The 21,145-nt window shown below is 41.8% G+C and overlaps 1 protein-coding gene across 1 annotated transcript in view; it reads left to right on the top strand.

Moving 5' to 3' along the window:
- LOC124613163 overlaps positions 1–21,145 on the top strand; it is a 113,254-nt gene that overhangs the window by 22,194 nt on the left and 69,915 nt on the right. Inside the window, exon 3 of the mRNA XM_047141832.1 lies at positions 20,108–20,232. Coding sequence (XP_046997788.1) covers positions 20,108–20,232 — 125 coding nt within the window. The remainder of the gene's footprint in view (positions 1–20,107; positions 20,233–21,145) is intronic.

Genomic DNA, 21,145 nt, shown 5'->3' with positions numbered 1-21,145 from the left:
TTTTTTCTGGCTAACAATACGAGCCCCTGATTACCAATCAGTTCTGTGAAAACCGTACACGAATAGCTCTTCCCATTTACGCAGTACTTACGGTGTAAGTTTAAGGTGATTCACCCTGTATATAAACTGAAGAGCCAAAGAAACTGGTACACCTGCCTAATATCGCGTAGGGCCCCCCGATCAAACAGAAGTGCCGCAACACGACGTGGCATGAACTCGACTAATGTCTGAAGTAGTGCTGGAGGGAAATGACACCATGAATCCTGCAGGGCTGTCCATAAATCCGTAAGAGTACAACGGGGTGGAGATCTCTTCTAAACAGCACGTTGCCATGCATCCGAGATATTGTCAATAATGTTCATGTCTGGGAAGTTTGGTGTCCAGTGGAAGTGTTTAAACTCAGAAGAGTGTTCCTGGAGCCACTCTGTAGCAATCATGCACGTGTGGCGTGTCGCATTGTCCTGCGGGATTTGTCCAAGTCCGTCGGAATGGTTCAAATGGTTCTGAGCACTATGGGAGTCAACTGCTGAAGTCATCAGTCCCCTAGAACTTAGAACTACTTAAACCTAACTAACCTAAGGACATCACACACATCCATGCCCGAGGCAGGATTCGAGCTTGCGACCCGTCGGAATGCACAATGGGCATGAATGGATGCAGGTGATCAGACAGGATGCTTACGTACGTATCAGGCGTCCCTTATCACTCCAACTGCACACGCCCCACACCATTACAGAGCCTCCATCAGCTTGTACAGTCTCCTACTGACATGAAGGCTCCGTGGATTCTTGAGGTTGTCTCCATACGCGTACACGTCCATCCGCTCGATGCAGTTTGGAAGGAGACCTAATGTCGGAGTTGACGGCCCAGGCGAGGCGTAAAGCTTTGTGTCGTGCAGTCATCAAGGGTACACGAGTGGGCCTTAGGCTCCGAAAGTCCATATCGATGATGTTTCGTTGAATGGTTCGCACGCTGACACTTGTGATGTCCAAGCACTGAAATCTGCAGCAATTAACGGAAGGGTTGCACCTCTGTCACGTTGAACGATTGTTTTCAGTCGTCGTTGGTCCCGTTTTGCAGGATATTTTTCCGGTCGCAGTGATGTCAGAGATTTGATGTTTTACTGGATTCCTGATATTCACGATACACTCGTGAAATAGTCGTACCGGATAAAATCCCCACTTCATCGCTACCTCGGAGCTGCTGTGTCCCATCGCTCACGATGCGGCTGTGTGTAAGATGATAGCAACGCAACAAAACTGTAGGGAACTGTCGGAAGACCTGCAGACGATTTATGATTGGTGCAACGACTGGCAGTTGTCTCGCTCGCACTCTTCTGGCTTCTTTGGGACTTGGTGATCCCGCGCCAGTGTCATCATTTGCCTCCGATTCTTCCTGTTCCACACAGCTTCCTTCCATTCAGTGACACCCAACACTTCACTCTCTGAGGTCACCTCACCTTGTCGCCTGCTACTTGGTTGTACAGAGGGCCTTGAGCCTTCCATCTTCTTGCTGTATACCAAACAGATTATTCTGCCAGGGACCATTAAGACGACATGGCACACCCAAAGTAAACGTCTCGGTTTGCCAATGTTCACTACAGAAGGTTGGTCGGCCAGCTTAACTAATTATCCATTGGATCTCCAAACCAATCTTTGTATTGGTTGGTTAAATGATGACTCAAAGATTTTTCCGTGCAGTTCATTTTCTAAGACTGATAGTTGGTGTCCTCCACTTTTGGTCATGTCCTGTGCTTCCTCTGCATGCAGCAGTACTGACCTGCTGATGATGTTGCTGAGTTTCTGCTTAGTTTTCTGGACAAGAGTTTGGAGGATAGAAGTTTTGTGGCGAAGGATAAACTTTGTTTGCTTTCCGTAGTCTAGTTTGGTATTCTATTTGTCTTCTGTAGCAGTTCTATATATTTAAACCAATGTATTTGAAGTCGAAAGTGTTCTGGAAAGAGTAGCTTCTATGGGAAAGTCATCGCGTAGTTTTGTAGTCGTTATTTGGCTTTGTATATTAATTTATTCTGTCTTTTTTCATTAATTTTCTTCATTTATTTTCATGGTAGTTTCATTTAGATTCTTAAAAAGCGTTTCAGTTTCACCATTGTTATTTTCTACTGAATGTATGTCATTTTTTATTTATTTGTTTATTTATTTATTGTTCCGTGGGACCAAATTAAGGAGAAGTCTCCATGGTCATGGAACGAGTCAATACATGAAATTATAACACGATAGTTTTTTTTTTTGGTCATCAGTCTACTGACTGGTATGATGCGGCCCGCCACGAATTCCTTTCCTGTGCTAACCTCTTCATCTCAGAGTAGCACTTGCAACCTACATCCTCAATTATTTGCTTGGCGTATTCCAATCTCTGTCTTCTTCTACAGTTTTTGCCCTCTACAGCTCTCTCTAGTACCATGAAAGTCATTCCCTCATGTCTTAGCAGATGTCCTATCATCCTGTCCCTTCTCCTTATCAGTGTTTTCCACATATTCCTTTCCTCTCCGATTCTGCATCGAACCTCCTCATTCCTTACCTTATCAGTCCACCTAATTTTCAACATTCGTCTATACCACCACATCTCAAATGCTTCGATTCTCTTCTGTTCCGGTTTTCCCACAGTCCATGTTTCACTACCATACAATGCTGTACTCCAGACGTACATCCTCAGAAATTTCTTCCTCAAATTAAGGCCGGTATTTGATATTAGTAGACTTCTCTTGGCCAGAAATGCCTTTTTTGCCATAGCGAGTCTGCTTTTGATGTCCTCCTTGCTCCGTCCGTCATTGGTTATTTTACTGCCCAGGTAGCAGAATTCCTTAACTTCATTGACTTCGTGACCATCAATCCTGATGTTAAGTTTCTCGCTGTTCTCATTTCTACTGCTTCTCATTACCTTCGTCTTTCTCCGATTTACTCTCAAACCATACTGTGTACTCATTAGACTGTTCATTCCGTTCAGCAGATCATTTAATTCTTCTTCTCTTTCACTCAGGATAGCAATGTCATCAGCGAATCGTATCATTGATATCCTTTCACCTTGTATTTTAATTCCACTCCTGAACCTTTCTTTTATTTCCATCATTGCTTCCTCGATGTACAGATTGAAGAGTAGGGGTGAAAGGCTACAGCCTTGTCTTACACCCTTCTTAATACGAGCACTTCGTTCTTGATGGTCCACTCTTATTCTTCCCTCTTGGTTGTTGTACATATCGTATATGACCCGTCTCTCCCTATAGCTTACCCCTACTTTTTTCAGAATCTCGAACAGCTTGCACCATTTTATATTGTCGAACGCTTTTTCCAGGTCGACAAATCCTATGAAAGTGTCTTGATTTTTCTTTAGCCTTGCTTCCATTATTAGCCGTAACGTCAGAATTGCCTCTCTCGTCCCTTTACTTTTCCTAAAGCCAGACTGATTGTCACCTAGCGCATTCTCAATTTTCTTTTCCTTTCTCCTGTATATTATTCTTGTAAGCAGCTTCGATGCATGAGCTGTTAAGCTGATTGTGCGATAATTCTCGCACTTGTCAGCTCTTGCCGTCTTCGGAATTGTGTGGATGATGCTTTTCCGAAAGTCAGATGGTATGTCGCCAGACTCATATATTCTACACACCAACGTGAATAGTCGTTTTGTTGCCACTTCCCCCAATGATTTTAGAAATTCTGGCGGAATGTTATGTATCCCTTCTGCCTTATTTGACCGTAAGTCCTCCAAAGCTCTTTTAAATTCCGATTCTAATACTGGATCCCCTATCTCTTCTAAATCGACTCCTGTTCCTTCTTCTATCACATCAGACAAATCTTCACCCTCATAGAGGCTTTCAATGTATTCTTTCCACCTATCTGCTCTCTCCTCTGCATTTAACAGTGGAATTCCCGTTGCACTCTTAATGTTACCACCGTTGCTTTTAATGTCCTCAAAGATTGTTTTGACTTTCTTGTATGCTGAGTCTGTCCTTCCGACAATCATATCTTTTCCGATGTCTTCACATTTTTCCTGCAGCCATTTCGTCTTAGCTTCCCCGCACTTCCTATTTATTTCATTCCTGAGCGACTTGTATTTCTGTATTCCTGATTTTTCCGGAACATGTTTGTACTTCCTCCTTTCATCAATCAACTGAAGTACACTCCTGGAAATGGAAAAAAGAACACATTGACACCGGTGTGTCAGACCCACCATACTTGCTCCAGACACTGCGAGAGGGCTGTACAAGCAATGATCACACGCACGGCACAGCGGACACACCAGGAACCGCGGTGTTGGCCGTCGAATGGCGCTAGCTGCACAGCATTTGTGCACCGCCGCCGTCAGTGTCAGCCAGTTTGCCGTGGCATACGGAGCTCCATCGCAGTCTTCAACACTGGTAGCATGCCGCGACAGCGTGGACGTGAACCGTATGTGCAGTTGACGGACTTTGAGAGAGGGCGTATAGTGGGCATGCGGGAGGCCGGGTGGACGTACCGCCGAATTGCTCAACACGTGGGGCGTGAGGTCTCCACAGTACATCGATGTTGTCGCCAGTGGTCGGCGGAAGGTGCACGTGCCCGTCGACCTGGGACCGGACCGCAGCGACGCACGGATGCACGCCAAGACCGTAGGATCCTACGCAGTGCCGTAGGGGACCGCACCGCCACTTCCCAGCAAATTAGGGACACTGTTGCTCCTGGGGTATCAGCGTGGACCATTCGCAACCGTCTCCTTGAAGCTGGGCTACGGTCCCGCACACCGTTAGGCCGTCTTCCGCTCACGCCCCAACATCGTGCAGCCCGCCTCCAGTGGTGTCGCGACAGGTGTGAATGGAGGGACGAATGGAGACGTGTCGTCTTCAGCGATGAGAGTCGCTTCTGCCTTGGTGCCAATGATGGTCGTATGCGTGTTTGGCGCCGTGCAGGTGAGCGCCACAATCAGGACTGCATACGACCGAGGCACACAGGGCCAACACCCGGCATCATGGTGTGGGGAGCGATCTCCTACACTGGCCGTACACCACTGGTGATCGTCGAGGGGACACTGAATAGTGCACGGTACATCCAAACCGTCATCGAACCCATCGTTCTACCATTCCTAGACCGGCAAGGGAACTTGCTGTTCCAACAGGACAATGCACGTCCGCATGTATCCCGTGCCACCCAACGTGCTCTAGAAGGTGTAAGTCAACTACCCTGGCCAGCAAGATCTCCGGATCTGTCCCCCATTGAGCATGTTTGGGACTGGATGAAGCGTCGTCTCACGCGGTCTGCACGTCCAGCACGAACGCTGGTCCAACTGAGGCGCCAGGTGGAAATGGCATGGCAAGCCGTTCCACAGGACTACATCCAGCATCTCTACGATCGTCTCCATGGGAGAATAACAACCTGCATTGCTGCGAAAGGTGGATATACACTGTACTAGTGCCGACATTGTGCATGCTCTGTTGCCTGTGTCTATGTGCCTGTGGTTCTGTCAGTGTGATCATGTGATGTATCTGACCCCAGGAATGTGTCAATAAAGTTTCCCCTTCCTGGGACAATGAATTCACGGTGTTCTTATTTCAATTTCCAGGAGTGTATTTCTTCTGTTATCCATGGTTTCTTCGCAGCTCCCTTCTTTGTACCTATGTTTTCCTTCCCAACTTCTGTGATGGCCCTTTTTAGAGATGTCCATTCCTCTTCAACTGTACTGCCTACTGCGCTATTCCTTATTGCTGTATCTTTAGCGTTACAGAACTTCAAACGTATCTCGTCATTGCTTAGTACTTCCGTATCCAACTTCTTTGCGTATTGATTCTTCCTGACTGATGTCTTGAACTTCAGCCTACTCTTCATCACTACTATATTGTGATCTGAGTCTGTATCTGCTCCTGGGTACGCCTTACAGTCCAGTATCTGATATCGGAATCTCTGTCTGACCATGATGTAATCTAATTGAAATCTTCCCGTATCTCCAGGCCTTTTCCAAGTATACCTCCTCCTCTTGTGTTTCTTGAACAGGGTATTCGCTATTACTAGCTGAAACTTGTTACAGAACTCAATTAGTCTTTCTCCTCTTTCATTCCTTGTCCCAAGCCCATATTCTCCTGCAACCTTTTCTTCTACTCCTTCCCCTACAACTGCATTCCAGTCGCCCATGACTATTAGATTTTCATCCCCCTTTACATACTGCATTACCCTTTCAATATCCTCATACTTTTTCTCTATCTGTTCATCTTCAGCTTGCGACGTCGGCATGTATACCTGAACTATCGTTGTCGATTCTGATTAGAACAACCCGGTCACTGAACTGTTCACAGTAACACACCCTCTGCCCTACCTTCCTATTCATAACGAATCCTACACCTGTTATACCATTTTATGCTGCTGTTGATATTACCCGATACTCATCTGACCAGAAATCCTTGTCTTCCTTCCACTTCACTTCACTGACCCCTACTATATCTAGATTGAGCCTTTGCATTTCCCTTTTCAGATTTTCTAGTTTCCCTACCACGTTCAAGCTTCTGACATTCCACGCCCCGACTCGTAGAACGTTATCCTTTCGTTGATTATTCAATATTTTTCTCATGGTAACCTCCCCCTTGGCAGTCCCCTCCTGGAGATCCGAATGGGGGACTATTCCGGAATCTTTTGCCAATGGAGAGATCATCATGACACTTCTTCAATTACAGGCCACATGTCCTGTGGATACACGTTACGTGTCTTTAATGCAGTGGTTTCCATTGCATTCTGCATCTTCATGTCGTTGATCATTGCTGATTCTTCCACCTTTAGGGGCAATTTCCCACCCCTAGGACAAGAGAGTGCCCTGTGAAACGTCCCCTTTGAACAATTATACAAGACTGTCCTTAAACTGACACACAATATTTTGTTAGCGCAACGCAATCTGACTTTCAAAATTCCCTACAAAAGAATGGCCCTGACTAACATTAAACTATACCTTTCACAAATCACTTACCTCACAAAAATCTTCGCTGCTCAAGCTACTGCAATACAGCGAGCGTCACTACTGCCAGCTAAATAAAAGATTCAAACTATGGAAGGCACTAACTACTGATAGGGATAGTTAGCAAATGAAAGATATTAATAGAGAACAAACAATGTATTTACCTTGATATCATCATATATAAATATAGCAGTTCATGACAAATTACAAATCTCCGCCATCTCTCTCCCCACATCCACCACTGCTGGCGGCTCACCTCCAACTGCGCAACGCTACGCGCTGTTCACAGCCAGCTGCCTAGCACTACAATGGCGAGTATTACAACAATGCAAAGCAGCCACAGACTGCACACAGCACAGCCAGTGATTTTCATACAGAGGTGGCGTTGCCAATAAAAAAACCTAAACAGCCTACTTACATAGCCCCCATGCTCCCCACAAAAAATTTTACAAATTGGATTGGGCAGTGGCCAATACAGATTTGAAAAATTTTTTTCATAATTACAATAACAAAGAAATCAAATGCACACACTTATTGATACAATGTTGGTCAAAAGCTAAAATTGTCTCACAGTCCATAAAGACAGTCCTAATCGTACATAACAGGAGAATAGCAGTGTTTTTCTCAAAGTCTGAGCAGTAAAAGAAAATGCACACGGAAGTAGTGGATTTCCATGCAGTCTTGAAGAAGTAGTGTTGTCCTTCCAATGGAAAGACAGTGCTGACTCTCGACATGCAGACAGGTAATGGGCCACAACAGAGCAAACCCACAGCAGAGTCAGTCGAAATTTTGAAGAGTATTGGTAGGTAGGTCATCACAGAGCAGACCCACTGTAGTCCTGGTAGAGATTACGGTATTGGTGGGCCACCAGAGGTGCAGACCCACTGCAGTCCTTGTAGAAATAATGGCATGGTGGGTCATCATAGATGCAGACCCACTGTAGTCCTTGTAGAGATAATGGTACTGGTGGGTCATCAAAGATGCAGACCCACTGTAGTCCTTGGAGAGATAGCCAGCAGCCATCTGTTGTGACTGTGCAGGTGCACAATCACCGTTGAAGAGTCTTGCAGATAATATAGCAAGTCCATAAACCACCACTTGTGCACCCACAAAGTTTTTGAAATTGTCCTTAGAACCAGCAATGCTGTTATCCAGTCCCTTGCTGAATCATTAACACACGTGCAAACACTATCAGTCCCTACTTCTCACATATTGTCCATATACTATGACCAACAGAAACGTGTGCAGTGAAATGTAACTAACAAGTTAATAATATCATGAACTGGTGACAATTACAATTTTATAACATAAGAATACAATAATAAAGGTACAAAACACATCATTAAAAACATAATAATACAGATAACGTTTGTAGTAATAGGGGCTTTACAAAAGAATAGAAATAAACATATACATCAGTGTTACAGGAATTATGACATAAGTAAATACATAAAAGATCAGAATAACTTTTGAAACATCAACTTTACACATGAGCATTAAAACAAAACAGAATTAATAATGTCTAACATCTTTACAAAGTAAATAACATATTATTAACGCAAATTATATTTGAGGATAACAGTATTCCTCATCATAGTTCATGTAGCTGAGTATGAGAAAAATTCTACAACAAAAGTCTGATGAGGTAAACATATAAAGACAGGAAGAACATATATACACAAGGGTACCCAAACACATAGTGGGATAACACAAAAGGAAAGGACAGGGTTTGTTTCATTGCAGTATTTTGCAAACAAAACTTTCTTTGCTTCTTGGAGATCTCCCTTCATTCATCATTATTCCCAAAAGTCCTATCTAAGCCTGCCTTCTGTATTTCGTTCACATCCTCTGTCAAAAATAGTTTTTCTCTCTGCTTTCTGTATTCTGTTCACATCCTCTGTCAATAATAGTTTTTCTCCACTGTACAGTATCCTTTTTATTTTGCCAGACCATTTTCTGATAGCTTCTCAATGCATTTCTTATAAATTTATAATAGTTAGTTTCTTATATAGTCTCCTCTTAAGCTAACTTAAATCTACTGAGCTCAGATACTAAACTAAGGGACGAGGCAATGCAGCAGCACATAACAAATTAACACAAACAGCAATGCAAAAAAATGGAAAATTGCAAAGCAAGCTACAGTAAATATAAATTACCAAGCAATGCAACATTACAACTAACATGAGCCAATGTACAGTAGCAAGAAAAATAAGTCAGTAGTAAAACTAGCTTAACAGAGTAACACAATTTAAAATTCAGTAGCACTATGCCTGGCAAACAGCAGCAGCAAATATAAAAAATATAAAACTTATATCTATACATGACAAAGCTCAAGCAGAAAAAATATTACAGTAAAAACAACAATGCAGATAAGGGAAATGTATATTCACATCTTAATATCTATGTAATTAAAGTGGTGCACCACAACAACTGATTGTAAAAAGAAATATTACCATGTACTTGAAAAGAAAATTATGTGTTACTGTTACTAGTTCCTTCTTATTGTTCTTTCCTTTCCAAGTGCTCCTTTTTTAAAGAATGTGGATCATAAAATAATTATTTAATAGATCTGTTGACAGAAAGTGTTCACATTAGCAAATGCATTTTATTTTATAAAAGCAATGCTGCAACACAGCTGGAAACCAGATATCAAGTGAAATAAGCAACTACGAAAAGCAAAGCATAAAAATATCATTCAATAGTCATGTGGCATTTCGTAAGTCAGTAGCTCTCAACTCTCATAGAAAGACACTTGTCATAATCAGGTGTGCAGATGTACGAATATTTCCCATCATTTCATAAGCATTGCAGTAATTAGCACAAAGTACGAGTAATCATATATTTTCAGGTAATGAGCGTGTAATATTTGCGATGCTTTCTACAAAGGAATGTCAATAGCAAGGTTAATGGAAGTAATGAGGGTGTCGCATTTGCAATATTTTCTCTAAAGGAATGCCAATGGCGAGGATAAAGGCCTGCCTTTTTTCTTTTTTTTTCTACCTGTGCTTCCGGAAAGGCACACCCTAATGGCTTGTTCTCCAGGTGTTTGACACAGCTGCGTGCCCACGACGCATTACGTGCAGGTGGTCACTTAACTTTCTTACGGAAATATTTACGACACCAGTTTCCGCTACAGTGACAGACTCACATAAAAATATTTCACAGGTCAAGAATTAGCGTTGCAAATCTGTAGAAAGAAAATCCTATGAATATAACGTTGTCCAAAAAATTTTCGCCGGCATTGTGATACATTCACGCATTTACACACATTTCATAACTCTTAAAGTACGATTCTTGGTTTCCAACATCCTTTTTCACAAGTCAAGAGTCCCTACCCACTACTCATTACTCCTTACCTTATTACACATATACGTATCCATCGACACTCGTCAATATTTCATCATTATAAATATGAAGCATAATCAAATAACTCATATAGCCTCAGCCTATTAATCGTAAACATACCTCAGCAGCATAATATACATCGTCGTCGTAAAAATAACATCATAACACCTCAGTCAAATCTCAAAATCGTCGTAGCTTCCTCCAATAATTAAAAAAATTCTCTGCTCATGTCAAAAGTGTCATCTGCCTCAAACGTACTTTAAAAATCATGATCCCATACCAAATATATCATTCAAAGCTCTCATAGTATCACAATGGTTCCAAAAAAATATGAACAGTTCACTAAGTACAGACAAAATACAATTTCGTAAGTGTGAAGTTATCCAACGGTATAATTACGTAAACATCTGTCACTGATGTAGTAAAAAAAAGTTTATCTCTCAGTTACATGATCAGAAAGCTGTGTAATTTGTGTGTTAGAGAAATATGGTACCGATGTGTAAAGTTGTATAAGCAAATACCATATTAGCTAGGGTTCCTTGTGGTTGCCAAACACATGGTACACAAAGTAGGCGTATACCCCCCTGAGGATTAATGTAATTATACCCTCAGGTGTTACAGATTACAGCAATAGAATGAAATATATCACGGAAAACTTTCTTTGTAATTCAAAAATCTTGAAAAATAAATGGCTTAAGTACAAAATCTCTCAAATGCGTGTCCTGTAGCGCTAAATGTGCGTCTTGCTGTAAGATAATTCTGTGGAAGTGTCGTACTTATCGTCCTCCGAAAGCCAAGTTCTGCAGAAGTCAATGTACTTACCTCATGATAAACAAAAGTGAAATGCTTTATGTATAGATATCTTAGTTATTACGCTTATTGCCGTGATGAAGAAAGTACTGTGCTGTAACGTATTGTTGTGCTACGGAAAAGACAATCTCATTGTTGCTGTACCACAAAAGTTACTACTAAAATATGTTTTACTTTCCAGAAGAATTCAGAAAACTGTGCAGATATAAAACAGATACACCGCAAAAGCAACATTGTAAATTGTCACTCATTAGTAGCGTCGTGATAAAAATCGTGTAGCTGTCACATAAACTAACCACTGTGCCATCTGGTATCTCTCAGAAAGCACTTTAAATTCAGAATGTATTTTCAAATAAACCAAAATGTTGCATTAAAATCTCATTAGCAGTACTGGTAAATGTTCTAAGTATGTAAGCCTTATAGTCGTTACGTAATCGTGCAACAAACAAGCAAGAATGTACACACACAATAACACTGTGACGTCTGTTCACTATAACAATGCATTCGTCATTTCTGTTTAAGTAAGTTCTCTTGGTTCTTGATTGGATATTTAACTTCAAACATTGTTGTATGTTAACAGATTCTAAGTCTGACAAAGCATATTAGTAATGTGAAGCGAAAAATTTTATGGCAAAGACAAAGTTAAAAAGCAGATTATCTTTCAATAATCGGTTTTACATGTGAAATGTGGTACAATCTTTTACTCTTCAAAGTACTCAGAATTTCAGCTTGAACGCAATTATCATGCAGTATACGTCGGTAAAGAATACTGGAATTTTTCACAGGGTTAGCGTCAATGTTATTTTTCTCTGAGCCAGCCGGCGCACGTGGGTGCCTGCGGCGCGAGTCATTGTCTGTCTCTTTGTTGGCGCGCCTTGTTATTGGGATTAGGAGACCTAACTTCTACAAATTCGCCTTGCCGAGAGGGCCCAGCTCCGTTAGAATCCCGCCAGTTCTGATGAAATTCACGTCTGTCGTTTTGTCGGTAGTTTACATAGTTTCTTGTTTGTCGGTCATGTGGTGGAGAATTTCTCCCTGAACCGTAACTCTGCGCCGAACTGTTGCCTCTGAAGTTATTCTGCCTCCCTTGATAATACTTGTTTTGGTTCCCATATTGTCTGTTTCTCTGATTGTCTCTGTGATAGTCATTACCACGGAGAGGTGATCTTTCCCTGTAGTTATTACTACTCTGCCAACGGTTGTCATACGGGTGGTGTCTGTTTTGGTCACGATTTGTGTTGTGATAATAGCCTTGTCGCGTCCAGTTATCATTTCTGTCGTCACGGAATTGTGACGGATGTGACCTGTAGTGATTGTTTTCCTGTTTTCGCATCCCGCGACGGTATGTGTCAATTTCCAGTGCTTGTAACAGTCCCTGAAATGCTTCAATGTCGTCTTTGCAACGTCCTGCTAAAATAATATGTCGTAAATGTTCAGGCAATTTGAGTAAGCAAATGCGGATGAGTTCTGAGGGGCTGTATGGGTTTGTCAGGTACTGATTCTTGTGCAACATGTCTTCAAAATATTTCATAAGACTGGAAAATTCAGATTGTTCGAAACGTTTCATCATTATGATGCTTTGTTTTACTCGGTCTTGTGTGGCCTGAGACCAATATGCTGAGAGGAAGGCATGGTAAAACTCTCCTTCACTGTGGCAATCGTGAATGACCGACCGCATTCTTACAGCTGGTTCATTCTCTAAGTAGCCACACATAAATTCTAATCTGTGCTCTAATGACCAGTTGGGAGGAAAACAATGAGAGAATTGATGGAGCCATGCTTGTGGATGAATGTCGTTGCCAGAATTCTTAAATGTTTTGAATTTACGTGTAGTAATGAACAGCTTATAGTCAAAGTCATCATGCCGGCGAGTCGCATATCGGTCATTGTTACGTCGTTTCGGCGGTTCCATTTCAAAATTCGGTGCACCTTGCCAATTTCTTTCATAACTTCCGAAGTGTCCTGTGTTATTATTTTGTGGTTGTTCCGCATTTCTAAGTCCCTCTTCCCGTATTGGAGCGCGAGTGGCCTCTGAAATACGTAATTCTTGTATTACCTGAGTCAGCTGATCTTGTACTTCCCGGATTTCTCTTTGGTGTTGCGTATTAATTTGATTCTGATTTTGTTTGAATTTCCTAATTTGTTCGCACTCTTCTGTGTCATTAAAGACTACCGGTTTTGTGTCGTTCAGATTATCATCTACCTTCGTAGATAAGTTAGTGAACTGATCCGAAAGTTCGGCTACTTTCTCAGATAGTGAACACATTTCCTCAATGTGTTTTTCTGAACCAAGTTTCAGAGTGTCCATTTGTGTTGAAATCGAATCTACTGTGTTCTTTAAGTTTTCCTGAGTTTTTGCAAGTTGCGTAACCGAATCGGTAGATGCAACTGAGTCAAATTTAGCTTGCAAGGTCTCATGATTTTCATGAACAATAATTTGCAGTTCTTTTATGGCTGCTTCGTGATTCTGTAATGCCTTTTCATGCCGCGAAAAAATAGGTTGAAAATGCTCACAAATTTGAGTTTTTACGTCATTACAGACTTTTTGACATTTCGATTCAATGTTATGTAACTCAGTAGTTAAATCTTCACGCGTTTGTTCAAGAGTTTGTTCCAATGAGTCTAACTTTTGAAGCTGTTGCTGTGTTTGTCTCTGATTTTGTTCCAGTGTGTCTAACTGTTGCTGTGTTTGTCTCTGATTTTGTTCCATTGTGTCTAACTTTTTAAGATTTTGTTCCACTGTGTCTAACTGTTGCTGTGTTTGTCTCTGGTGTTGTTCCATTGTGTCTAACTTTTCAAGCTTTTGTCCCATTTGTTGCATTAATTGTAATAACAATGCACTGGTGTCTGAAACATGTTCCTCAGTGCTTTTCGGCAGTGAAGTTGCACCGACAACACTCACATTTTGACAAGCGGAAAATGTGTCTTGACTCATTTGAGAAAACGGTGAGAACCCAAAACCTGAGTCTGCAGTATTTGCAATATTGTGTTCTGTCATTCCCGATTCCTGAGGCGAGCTGTTTCCGACCAATCGATCGATAACGCTTCCCTGTTCACTACCTGTTTCACTGTCTACACCATTGTTTGCCGCCCGCTCCATTTCCCTATGCGCAATTACCAAATTACTACTTTGAACATTAGTTAATTCATTACTCTGCGGCGCTAACACACTGCTTTCGTCTTCACTGTCATTTCTCAGTTTACTTTGGAGCCTAGTATTACGTTTTTCACACGCCATAATTGTCACAACATTTCACACGATAACACAGAAAAGCACAATTTGAAGAGCAAAATAAAATAACATAGCAATGGAAATAATGTCTACTTAATTGCCAGCGCAGCTGCGAAATACTTGGTGCAAATCTACATGCATGCCACAACTGTTTTACTGTACAACAATGAAAAACTACAACTACAAAGGAAATTCTCTCTATGATTACGCGCTATCAATAAACAAAATCTACACTAATTACACAAACTACAAGAAAAAAAATCAGAAGATTCCAGTGAGGTATCCTCGGCTAAGGGTCGACATATGAAACGTCCCCTTTGAACAATTATACATGACTGTCCTTAAACTGACACACAATATTTTGTTAGCGCAACGCAATCTGACTTTCAAAATTCCCTACAAAAGAATGGCCCTGACTAACATTAAACTATACCTTTCACAAATCACTTACCTCACAAAAATCTTCGCTGCTCAAGCTACTGCAATACAGCGAGCGCCACTACTGCCAGCTAAATAAAAGATTCAAACTATGGAAGGCACTAACTACTGATAGGGATAGTTAGCAAATGAAAGATATTAATAGAGAACAAACAATGTATTTACCTTGATATCATCATATATAAATATAGCAGTTCATGACAAATTACAAATCTCCGCCATCTCTCTCCCCACATCCACCACTGCTGGCGGCTCACCTCCAACTGCGCAACGCTACGCGCTGTTCACAGCCAGCTGCCTAACACTACAATGGCGAGTATTACAACAATGCAAAGCAGCCACAGACTGCACACAGCACAGCCAGTGATTTTCATACAGAGGTGGCGTTGCCAATAAAAAAACCTAAACAGCCTACTTACACCTGAACCTCTATCCGCTCCTCCGCCCTCTTTGACAAGGCCGTTGGCAGAATGAGGCTGACTTCTTATGCCGGAAGTCTTCGGCCGCCAATGCTGATTATTTATCAAAATTTAGGCAGTGGCGGGGATCGAACCCGGGACCGAAGACGTTTTGATTACGAATCAGACGCTACCCCTAGACCACGGGTACGATAATAGAAACAGATAAAATGAAATATAAGTAACGAATTCAGGCAACAAGTCGTAAGTTTAAATAAAGAAAATCAACAATGTAACACTGGAATTTATTAAAAAAACCAAAAACCCACCTCAATTGCGTAAAAAGCACCTAGTGTTAACCCAGGTTTCGGCGTAGATAACTACACCTTCTTCAGAACAACAATAAAACCCACAAGTGCCTAAGAAGACCTTTGTCAATGATTAAAAGAACACCATAGCTATACATTTATAAACGAAAAAGAAAACGAAACACAAACAGTACATATGTACAAAGTCAAAACCACTACTTAACTTAATAGTGTACGCTCCACCTCACACGCCGGCCGGAGTGGCCGAGCGGTTAAAGGCGCTACAGTCTGGAACCGCACTGCTGCTACGGTCGCAGGTTCGAATCCTGCCTCGGGCATGGATGTGTGTGATGTCCTTAGGTTAGTTAGGTTTAAGTAGTTCTAAGTTCAAGGGGACTGATGACCATAGCAGTTAAGTCCCATAGTGCTCAGAGCCATTTGAACCACCTCACACCGGCCTATGTTCGATGGGCCATGACCCGCCGTAAACTGCAGCTACAGATGGTCGCTCATTTACAAGCCCGACCCGCTACCTATGCACATGCGTAAGACAAGGGCAGTTACATGACTGCGCATACGCATACGAATACGAGAAAGTTTATACATGGGTCGGGGCTAAATAGCATAAGCAACCGCACACGGTTGCTTATGCTAGGAAAGAAACATATATGAAGCTACCTATGACAACAGGAGGAACTCTTAAAAACTATACCTAAAGCCAGTAGTTATCCTGGGGGGAGGGGGGGGGGCTGAGGGGACGTAATCTAAAGACGTCGTGGTAATAAAGATATAGGGATAAAACGTGAGGTGTTCAACGGGCTAAAATCACCTTCGTCGTAAAAGGAAAATGAGGATAAAAAGAAATAAGATGAACGGCTTGACCAACTGCGCTCGCCAATCAGCGCACGCATGTGAAAATCCCCAGATCATCAGATTTACAAGTATGAACAACAAATTAAAGGTGCGAAACCTTCAAAAAAATTTCTGTTTCTTAGTAGGAGTTGGTCGTTAAGGACATTGTCTTTAGCATGTTGCAGATGCTTAAAGATCTGCATTTGTTCCAAAACATCCAGTTTTAAGCCCTTAACCTCGGCATGAAGTATCTCGATATTAACTAAAGGGCTCGGGGCATGAGTCGTTTGCACAAGGTGTTCCGCATAAGTAGAGCCCTTAGTACCGTCACCGCTTCTAGTAGGAATATGCTCTTTATACCTGAGACCCAGAGCTCGTCCCGTTTGCCCGATGTAAAATTTTGGACAATCCCCGCATGTAATTTTATATACTCCTGATTGGGAAAGTTTATCGCTCTTATTCTGCAAGGAGTGGATTAAATTCCTATGTAAACCATTATTAGTAGAATAGGCGACTCTGAAATTATGGGCTCTGAGTAAACGCCCCAATTTGTAACTTATATTTCCTATGTAAGGGACAGATGTAGTTGCCACTTGTTTGTCATCTAACGCATTCCCTAGGGTGGAAGACGTAATATTACTTTTATTTATTTTCTTGTTATACATCTGTCTTACCAACTGAGGCCTATAGCCATTATTTATAGCAAAATTCTCAAGTGTGACCAGTTCAGTTTCTACCGCATCTGGTGCAAGAGGGATAGCTGTAACTCGATGAATATTAGAATGAAAAAAGGCCATCTTATGGGCGTATGGATGGGCCGAGTCTGCAGGTATAATATTGTCGGAAAACGTATTTTTTTAAAGAGTTCCTCCTGTTGTCATAGGTAGCTTCATATATGTTTCTTTCCTAGAATAAGCAACCGTATGTGGTTATTTTTAGGTTTCATCTCCTATTTAGCTCGTCACTTATTCTATCCATTCCATTTTTTGATACACGTTGATCCACGGTTGAGAATATATGGGCTATTTAGCCCCGACCCATGTATAAACTTTCCCGTATTCGTATGCGCATACGCATTCAAGTAACGTCCCTTGTCTTGCGCATGTGCATAGGTAGCGGGTCGGGCTTGTAAGTGAGCGACCATTTGTAGCTGCAGTTTATGGCGGGTCATGGCCCATCGAACATAGGCCGGTGTGAGGTGGAGCGTACACTATTAAGTTAAGTAGTGGTTTTGACTTTGTACATATGTACTGTTTGTGTTTCGTTTTCTTTTTCGTTTATAAATGTATAGCTATGGTGGTCTTTTAATCATTGACAAAGGTCTTCTTAGGCACTTGTGGGTTTTATTGTTGTTCTGAAGAAGGTGTAGTTATCTACGCCGAAACCTGGGTTAACACTAGATGCTTTTTACGTAATCGAGGCGGGTTTTTAGTTTTTCAATATATTAACCAACGATTGCTGACGCGCTGCGATGTTGAAGGTTCTTACACTGGAATTTGCTTAATTTTTCAGCTCTTCCAGGAGCTCCTCGACAGAGTAGAAGGAGTGAGCCATGAGGAAACTCTTTAGTTTGGACTTAAAAGTGTTTGAGCTACTGCTAATATTTTTGAGTTCTTATGGTAGGTTATTGAAAATGGATGCAGCAGAATACTGCACTCCTTTCTGCACAAGAGTCAAGGAAGTGCATTCCACATGCAGATTTGATTTCTGCCTAGTTTTAACTGAGTGAAAGCTGCTAACTCTTGGGAATAAGCTAATATTGCTAACAACAAACGACATTAAAGAAATTATATACTGTGAGGGCAATGTCAGAATTCCCAGACTATTGAATAGGGGTCGACACGAGGTTCTCGAACTTACACCACATATAGCTCGAACAGCCCGTTTTTGAGCCAAAAATATCCTTTTTGAATCAGAAGAATTACCTCAAAAATAATACCATACGACATAAGGGTATGAAAACATGCGAAGTAGACTACTTTTCGTGTTGAACTGTCACTTATTTCATATACAGCTCTAATGGTAAATAAAGCAGCATTTAGTTTCTGAACAAGATCCCAAACATGGGCTTTCCACTACAGCTTACTATCTATCCGAACGCCTAGGAACTTGAACTGTTCAGTCTCGCTTATAATATGCCCATTCTGTCTGATCAAAATATCGGTTCTTGTTGAATTGTGAGTTAGAAACTGTAAAAACTGAGTCTTGCTGTGATTTAGCATCAAATTATTTTCAATAAGCCAAGAACTTATTTCATGAACTACATTATTTGATACTGTTTCAATATTACCCACAAGATCCTTCACTACCAAGCTGATATCATCAACAAACAGAAATATTTTTGAATCACCTGTAATACTAGAAGGCATATCATTTATATAAATAAGAAACAGCAGTGGCTCCAGCACCGACCCTTGGGACTGAACATCACTACCACTCTCAGTATTGCGGAGAATTACCTTCTGCTTTCTGTTCTTAAAGTAAGAGGCGAACCAATTGTAAGCTACTCCCTTTACTCCATAATGGTCCAACTTCTGGAGTAATATTTTGTGGTCAACACAGTCAAAATCCTTCGTTAAATCAAAGAAAACACCTAGCCTTTTTCTTAGGCCAGTATATTTAGTTGTTTATCTGAGATATTTTCTTTCGTTGCCCATGTGTTACCAGATTGGCTTCTCTTACTAATTTTTCCACGTAACGTTAAAGAAAAGTTGGGATAAAACATCAACTAGCAGTTGACACTAAACTGAAATAAAATTGGCGAATAAATCCTCTATTGGTGGCAAATACTTAGGAGTAACCAATTGGAGCGACATAAAGTTTAATGACCTCTTGAAACAAACTGTTGGAAAAGTAGATGCGACACAGCTATTCATAAGAAGAATCTTAAGGAAATATAATTCACCCACGAAAGAAGTGGCATACATAGCACGTGTTCAACGTATTCTTGAGTATTACTCGTAAGTCTGGGACCCTTACCAGGTTGGATTAATACAAGGGACTGACAAGACACAACGAAGAGCGGCGTGTTTCTTCACGGAATCGTTTAGTCGGCGCGAGACCGTTACGGAGATCCTGAATAAAATCTAGCGGCAAACGCTACATGAGAGACTTACTGCATCATGGAGAAGTTCACTATTGAAACTCTGCGTGATTACATTCCAGAAAGAGTCGAGCAATATATTACTTCCTCCCACAACGTTTTCGAGAAAATTCGAGGAGTTAGAGCTAATGCGGAGGTTTACCGACCACCACTCTTCCCAAGCGTCATTCGGGAATGGTACAGGGTGGTGGTGGTGGTTAGTGTTTAACGTCCCGTCGACAGCGAGGTCATTAGAGACGGAGCGCAAGCTCGGGTTAGGGAAGGATTGGGAAGGAAATCGGCCGTGCCCTTTCAAAGGAACCATCCCGGCACTTGCCTGAAACAATGTAGGGAAATCAGGGAATGGTACAGAGGAGGGGAATCAGATGGTGGTAGCATAATTACCTTCCAACACATACTGTAAAGTTGCTTTCGATCTACACGTGTAGATGTTTGGCTGTCCATCTCGTTCCTCTTAGAAATACTGATTTGACACTCTCAGCATGGAGGGAATAACGAACTAGTGGGCTGATCCCTTAAACCCATGGGTTCTTTTCATCTGTACCGCCTTATTTAGCACTTTTCACCTCAAAGAAGTCATGTGCAATTGTTAATAGAACTTGTTTTGGAGAGAGAGTGGAGGAGCTGTGTCCTAGACTGACAGCAGCAGCAACAGTGTGGAGAGTGTGCGTGCCGCAGTATGGGTGTGTTACAGACATGTCCGGACTGGAAGGCGAGGCCCCCGACTACGAGCGCAGGCCGCCGTCCCAGCTGTTCGTCGTGCTGGGCGCTGCCACGGCCAACTGGGATCCCGATGCACCTGGTGCTGTCATAAGCAAGGTAAACCACTTTGCCCTGTTATATGGGTGAAACTTACGTAGGGACTTCCGGTAACACGACCTTGGTTCCCTGCCAGGCCACTGGGAGCGCTGCAAGCTAATCAGTCCTCCATCGCCACGCGGAGTAGCCTTGCGGTTTAGGGTGTCTTGTCACGGTTCGTGCTGCTCCCCCCCCCCCCCCCACCCCCCCGTCGGAGATTCGGAGATTCGAGTCCTCCCTCGCGCATGGGTGTGCGTGTGTTGTCCTTAGTGTAAGTTAGTAAGTTAGTTTAAGTTAGATTAAGTAGTGCATAAATCTAGGGACTGATGACCTCAGCAGTTTGGTCCCATAGTCCTTCCCAAAAATTTCCAAATTTCCAGAAGCTGGTTTCATTCCACTGTGTTCTATCTGCGATCTACTTGTGTGTATTGCACTCTTTGAACTCCATTGCACATACGATACTCATATTATGCTTCCATCTGCAATACTGGGTGGGGTAATTAATTCAATATTGGCTTTTGTTTCACATAAAAAGAAGCTAGTTTTGTCGCATGATCTTCTGTGGACTTATGTATATTTGATACTGCTAACGACACGTGTGTGAACTGCTCGGTTTAAAAGAATTGTAAATATATTGCTTGTATTTTACTTCATTTTTGTTAGCATCTGTGTTGTGAACTTTTCCATATTTAATGGAGAACTCTATGCTAGCAGTTTTTCACAGAATTGGTATTCATCTTTATTACATCTTGTGACGGAAAAACTATGTAATTTTATTTTTAATGGCTTTGCTTCTTGCCACTGAGTGCCATGCATTTCACAACGGCTTGCAGAGAATGGATATAGAGGTAGATAAGTATGTTCGTAGTCTTAGCGACTAGAACATTCTTCCTTGCAAATGATAAAAATGTAACTGTAGTTATGCAAATGTATC

The sequence above is a fragment of the Schistocerca americana genome, chromosome 1 (assembly GCF_021461395.2).
Source record: "Schistocerca americana isolate TAMUIC-IGC-003095 chromosome 1, iqSchAmer2.1, whole genome shotgun sequence".
Taxonomy (NCBI): Eukaryota; Metazoa; Arthropoda; class Insecta; order Orthoptera; family Acrididae; genus Schistocerca; species Schistocerca americana.
The sequence above is the reverse complement of the archived record's forward strand: the minus strand, read 5'-3'. Positions and strand labels throughout refer to the sequence as shown.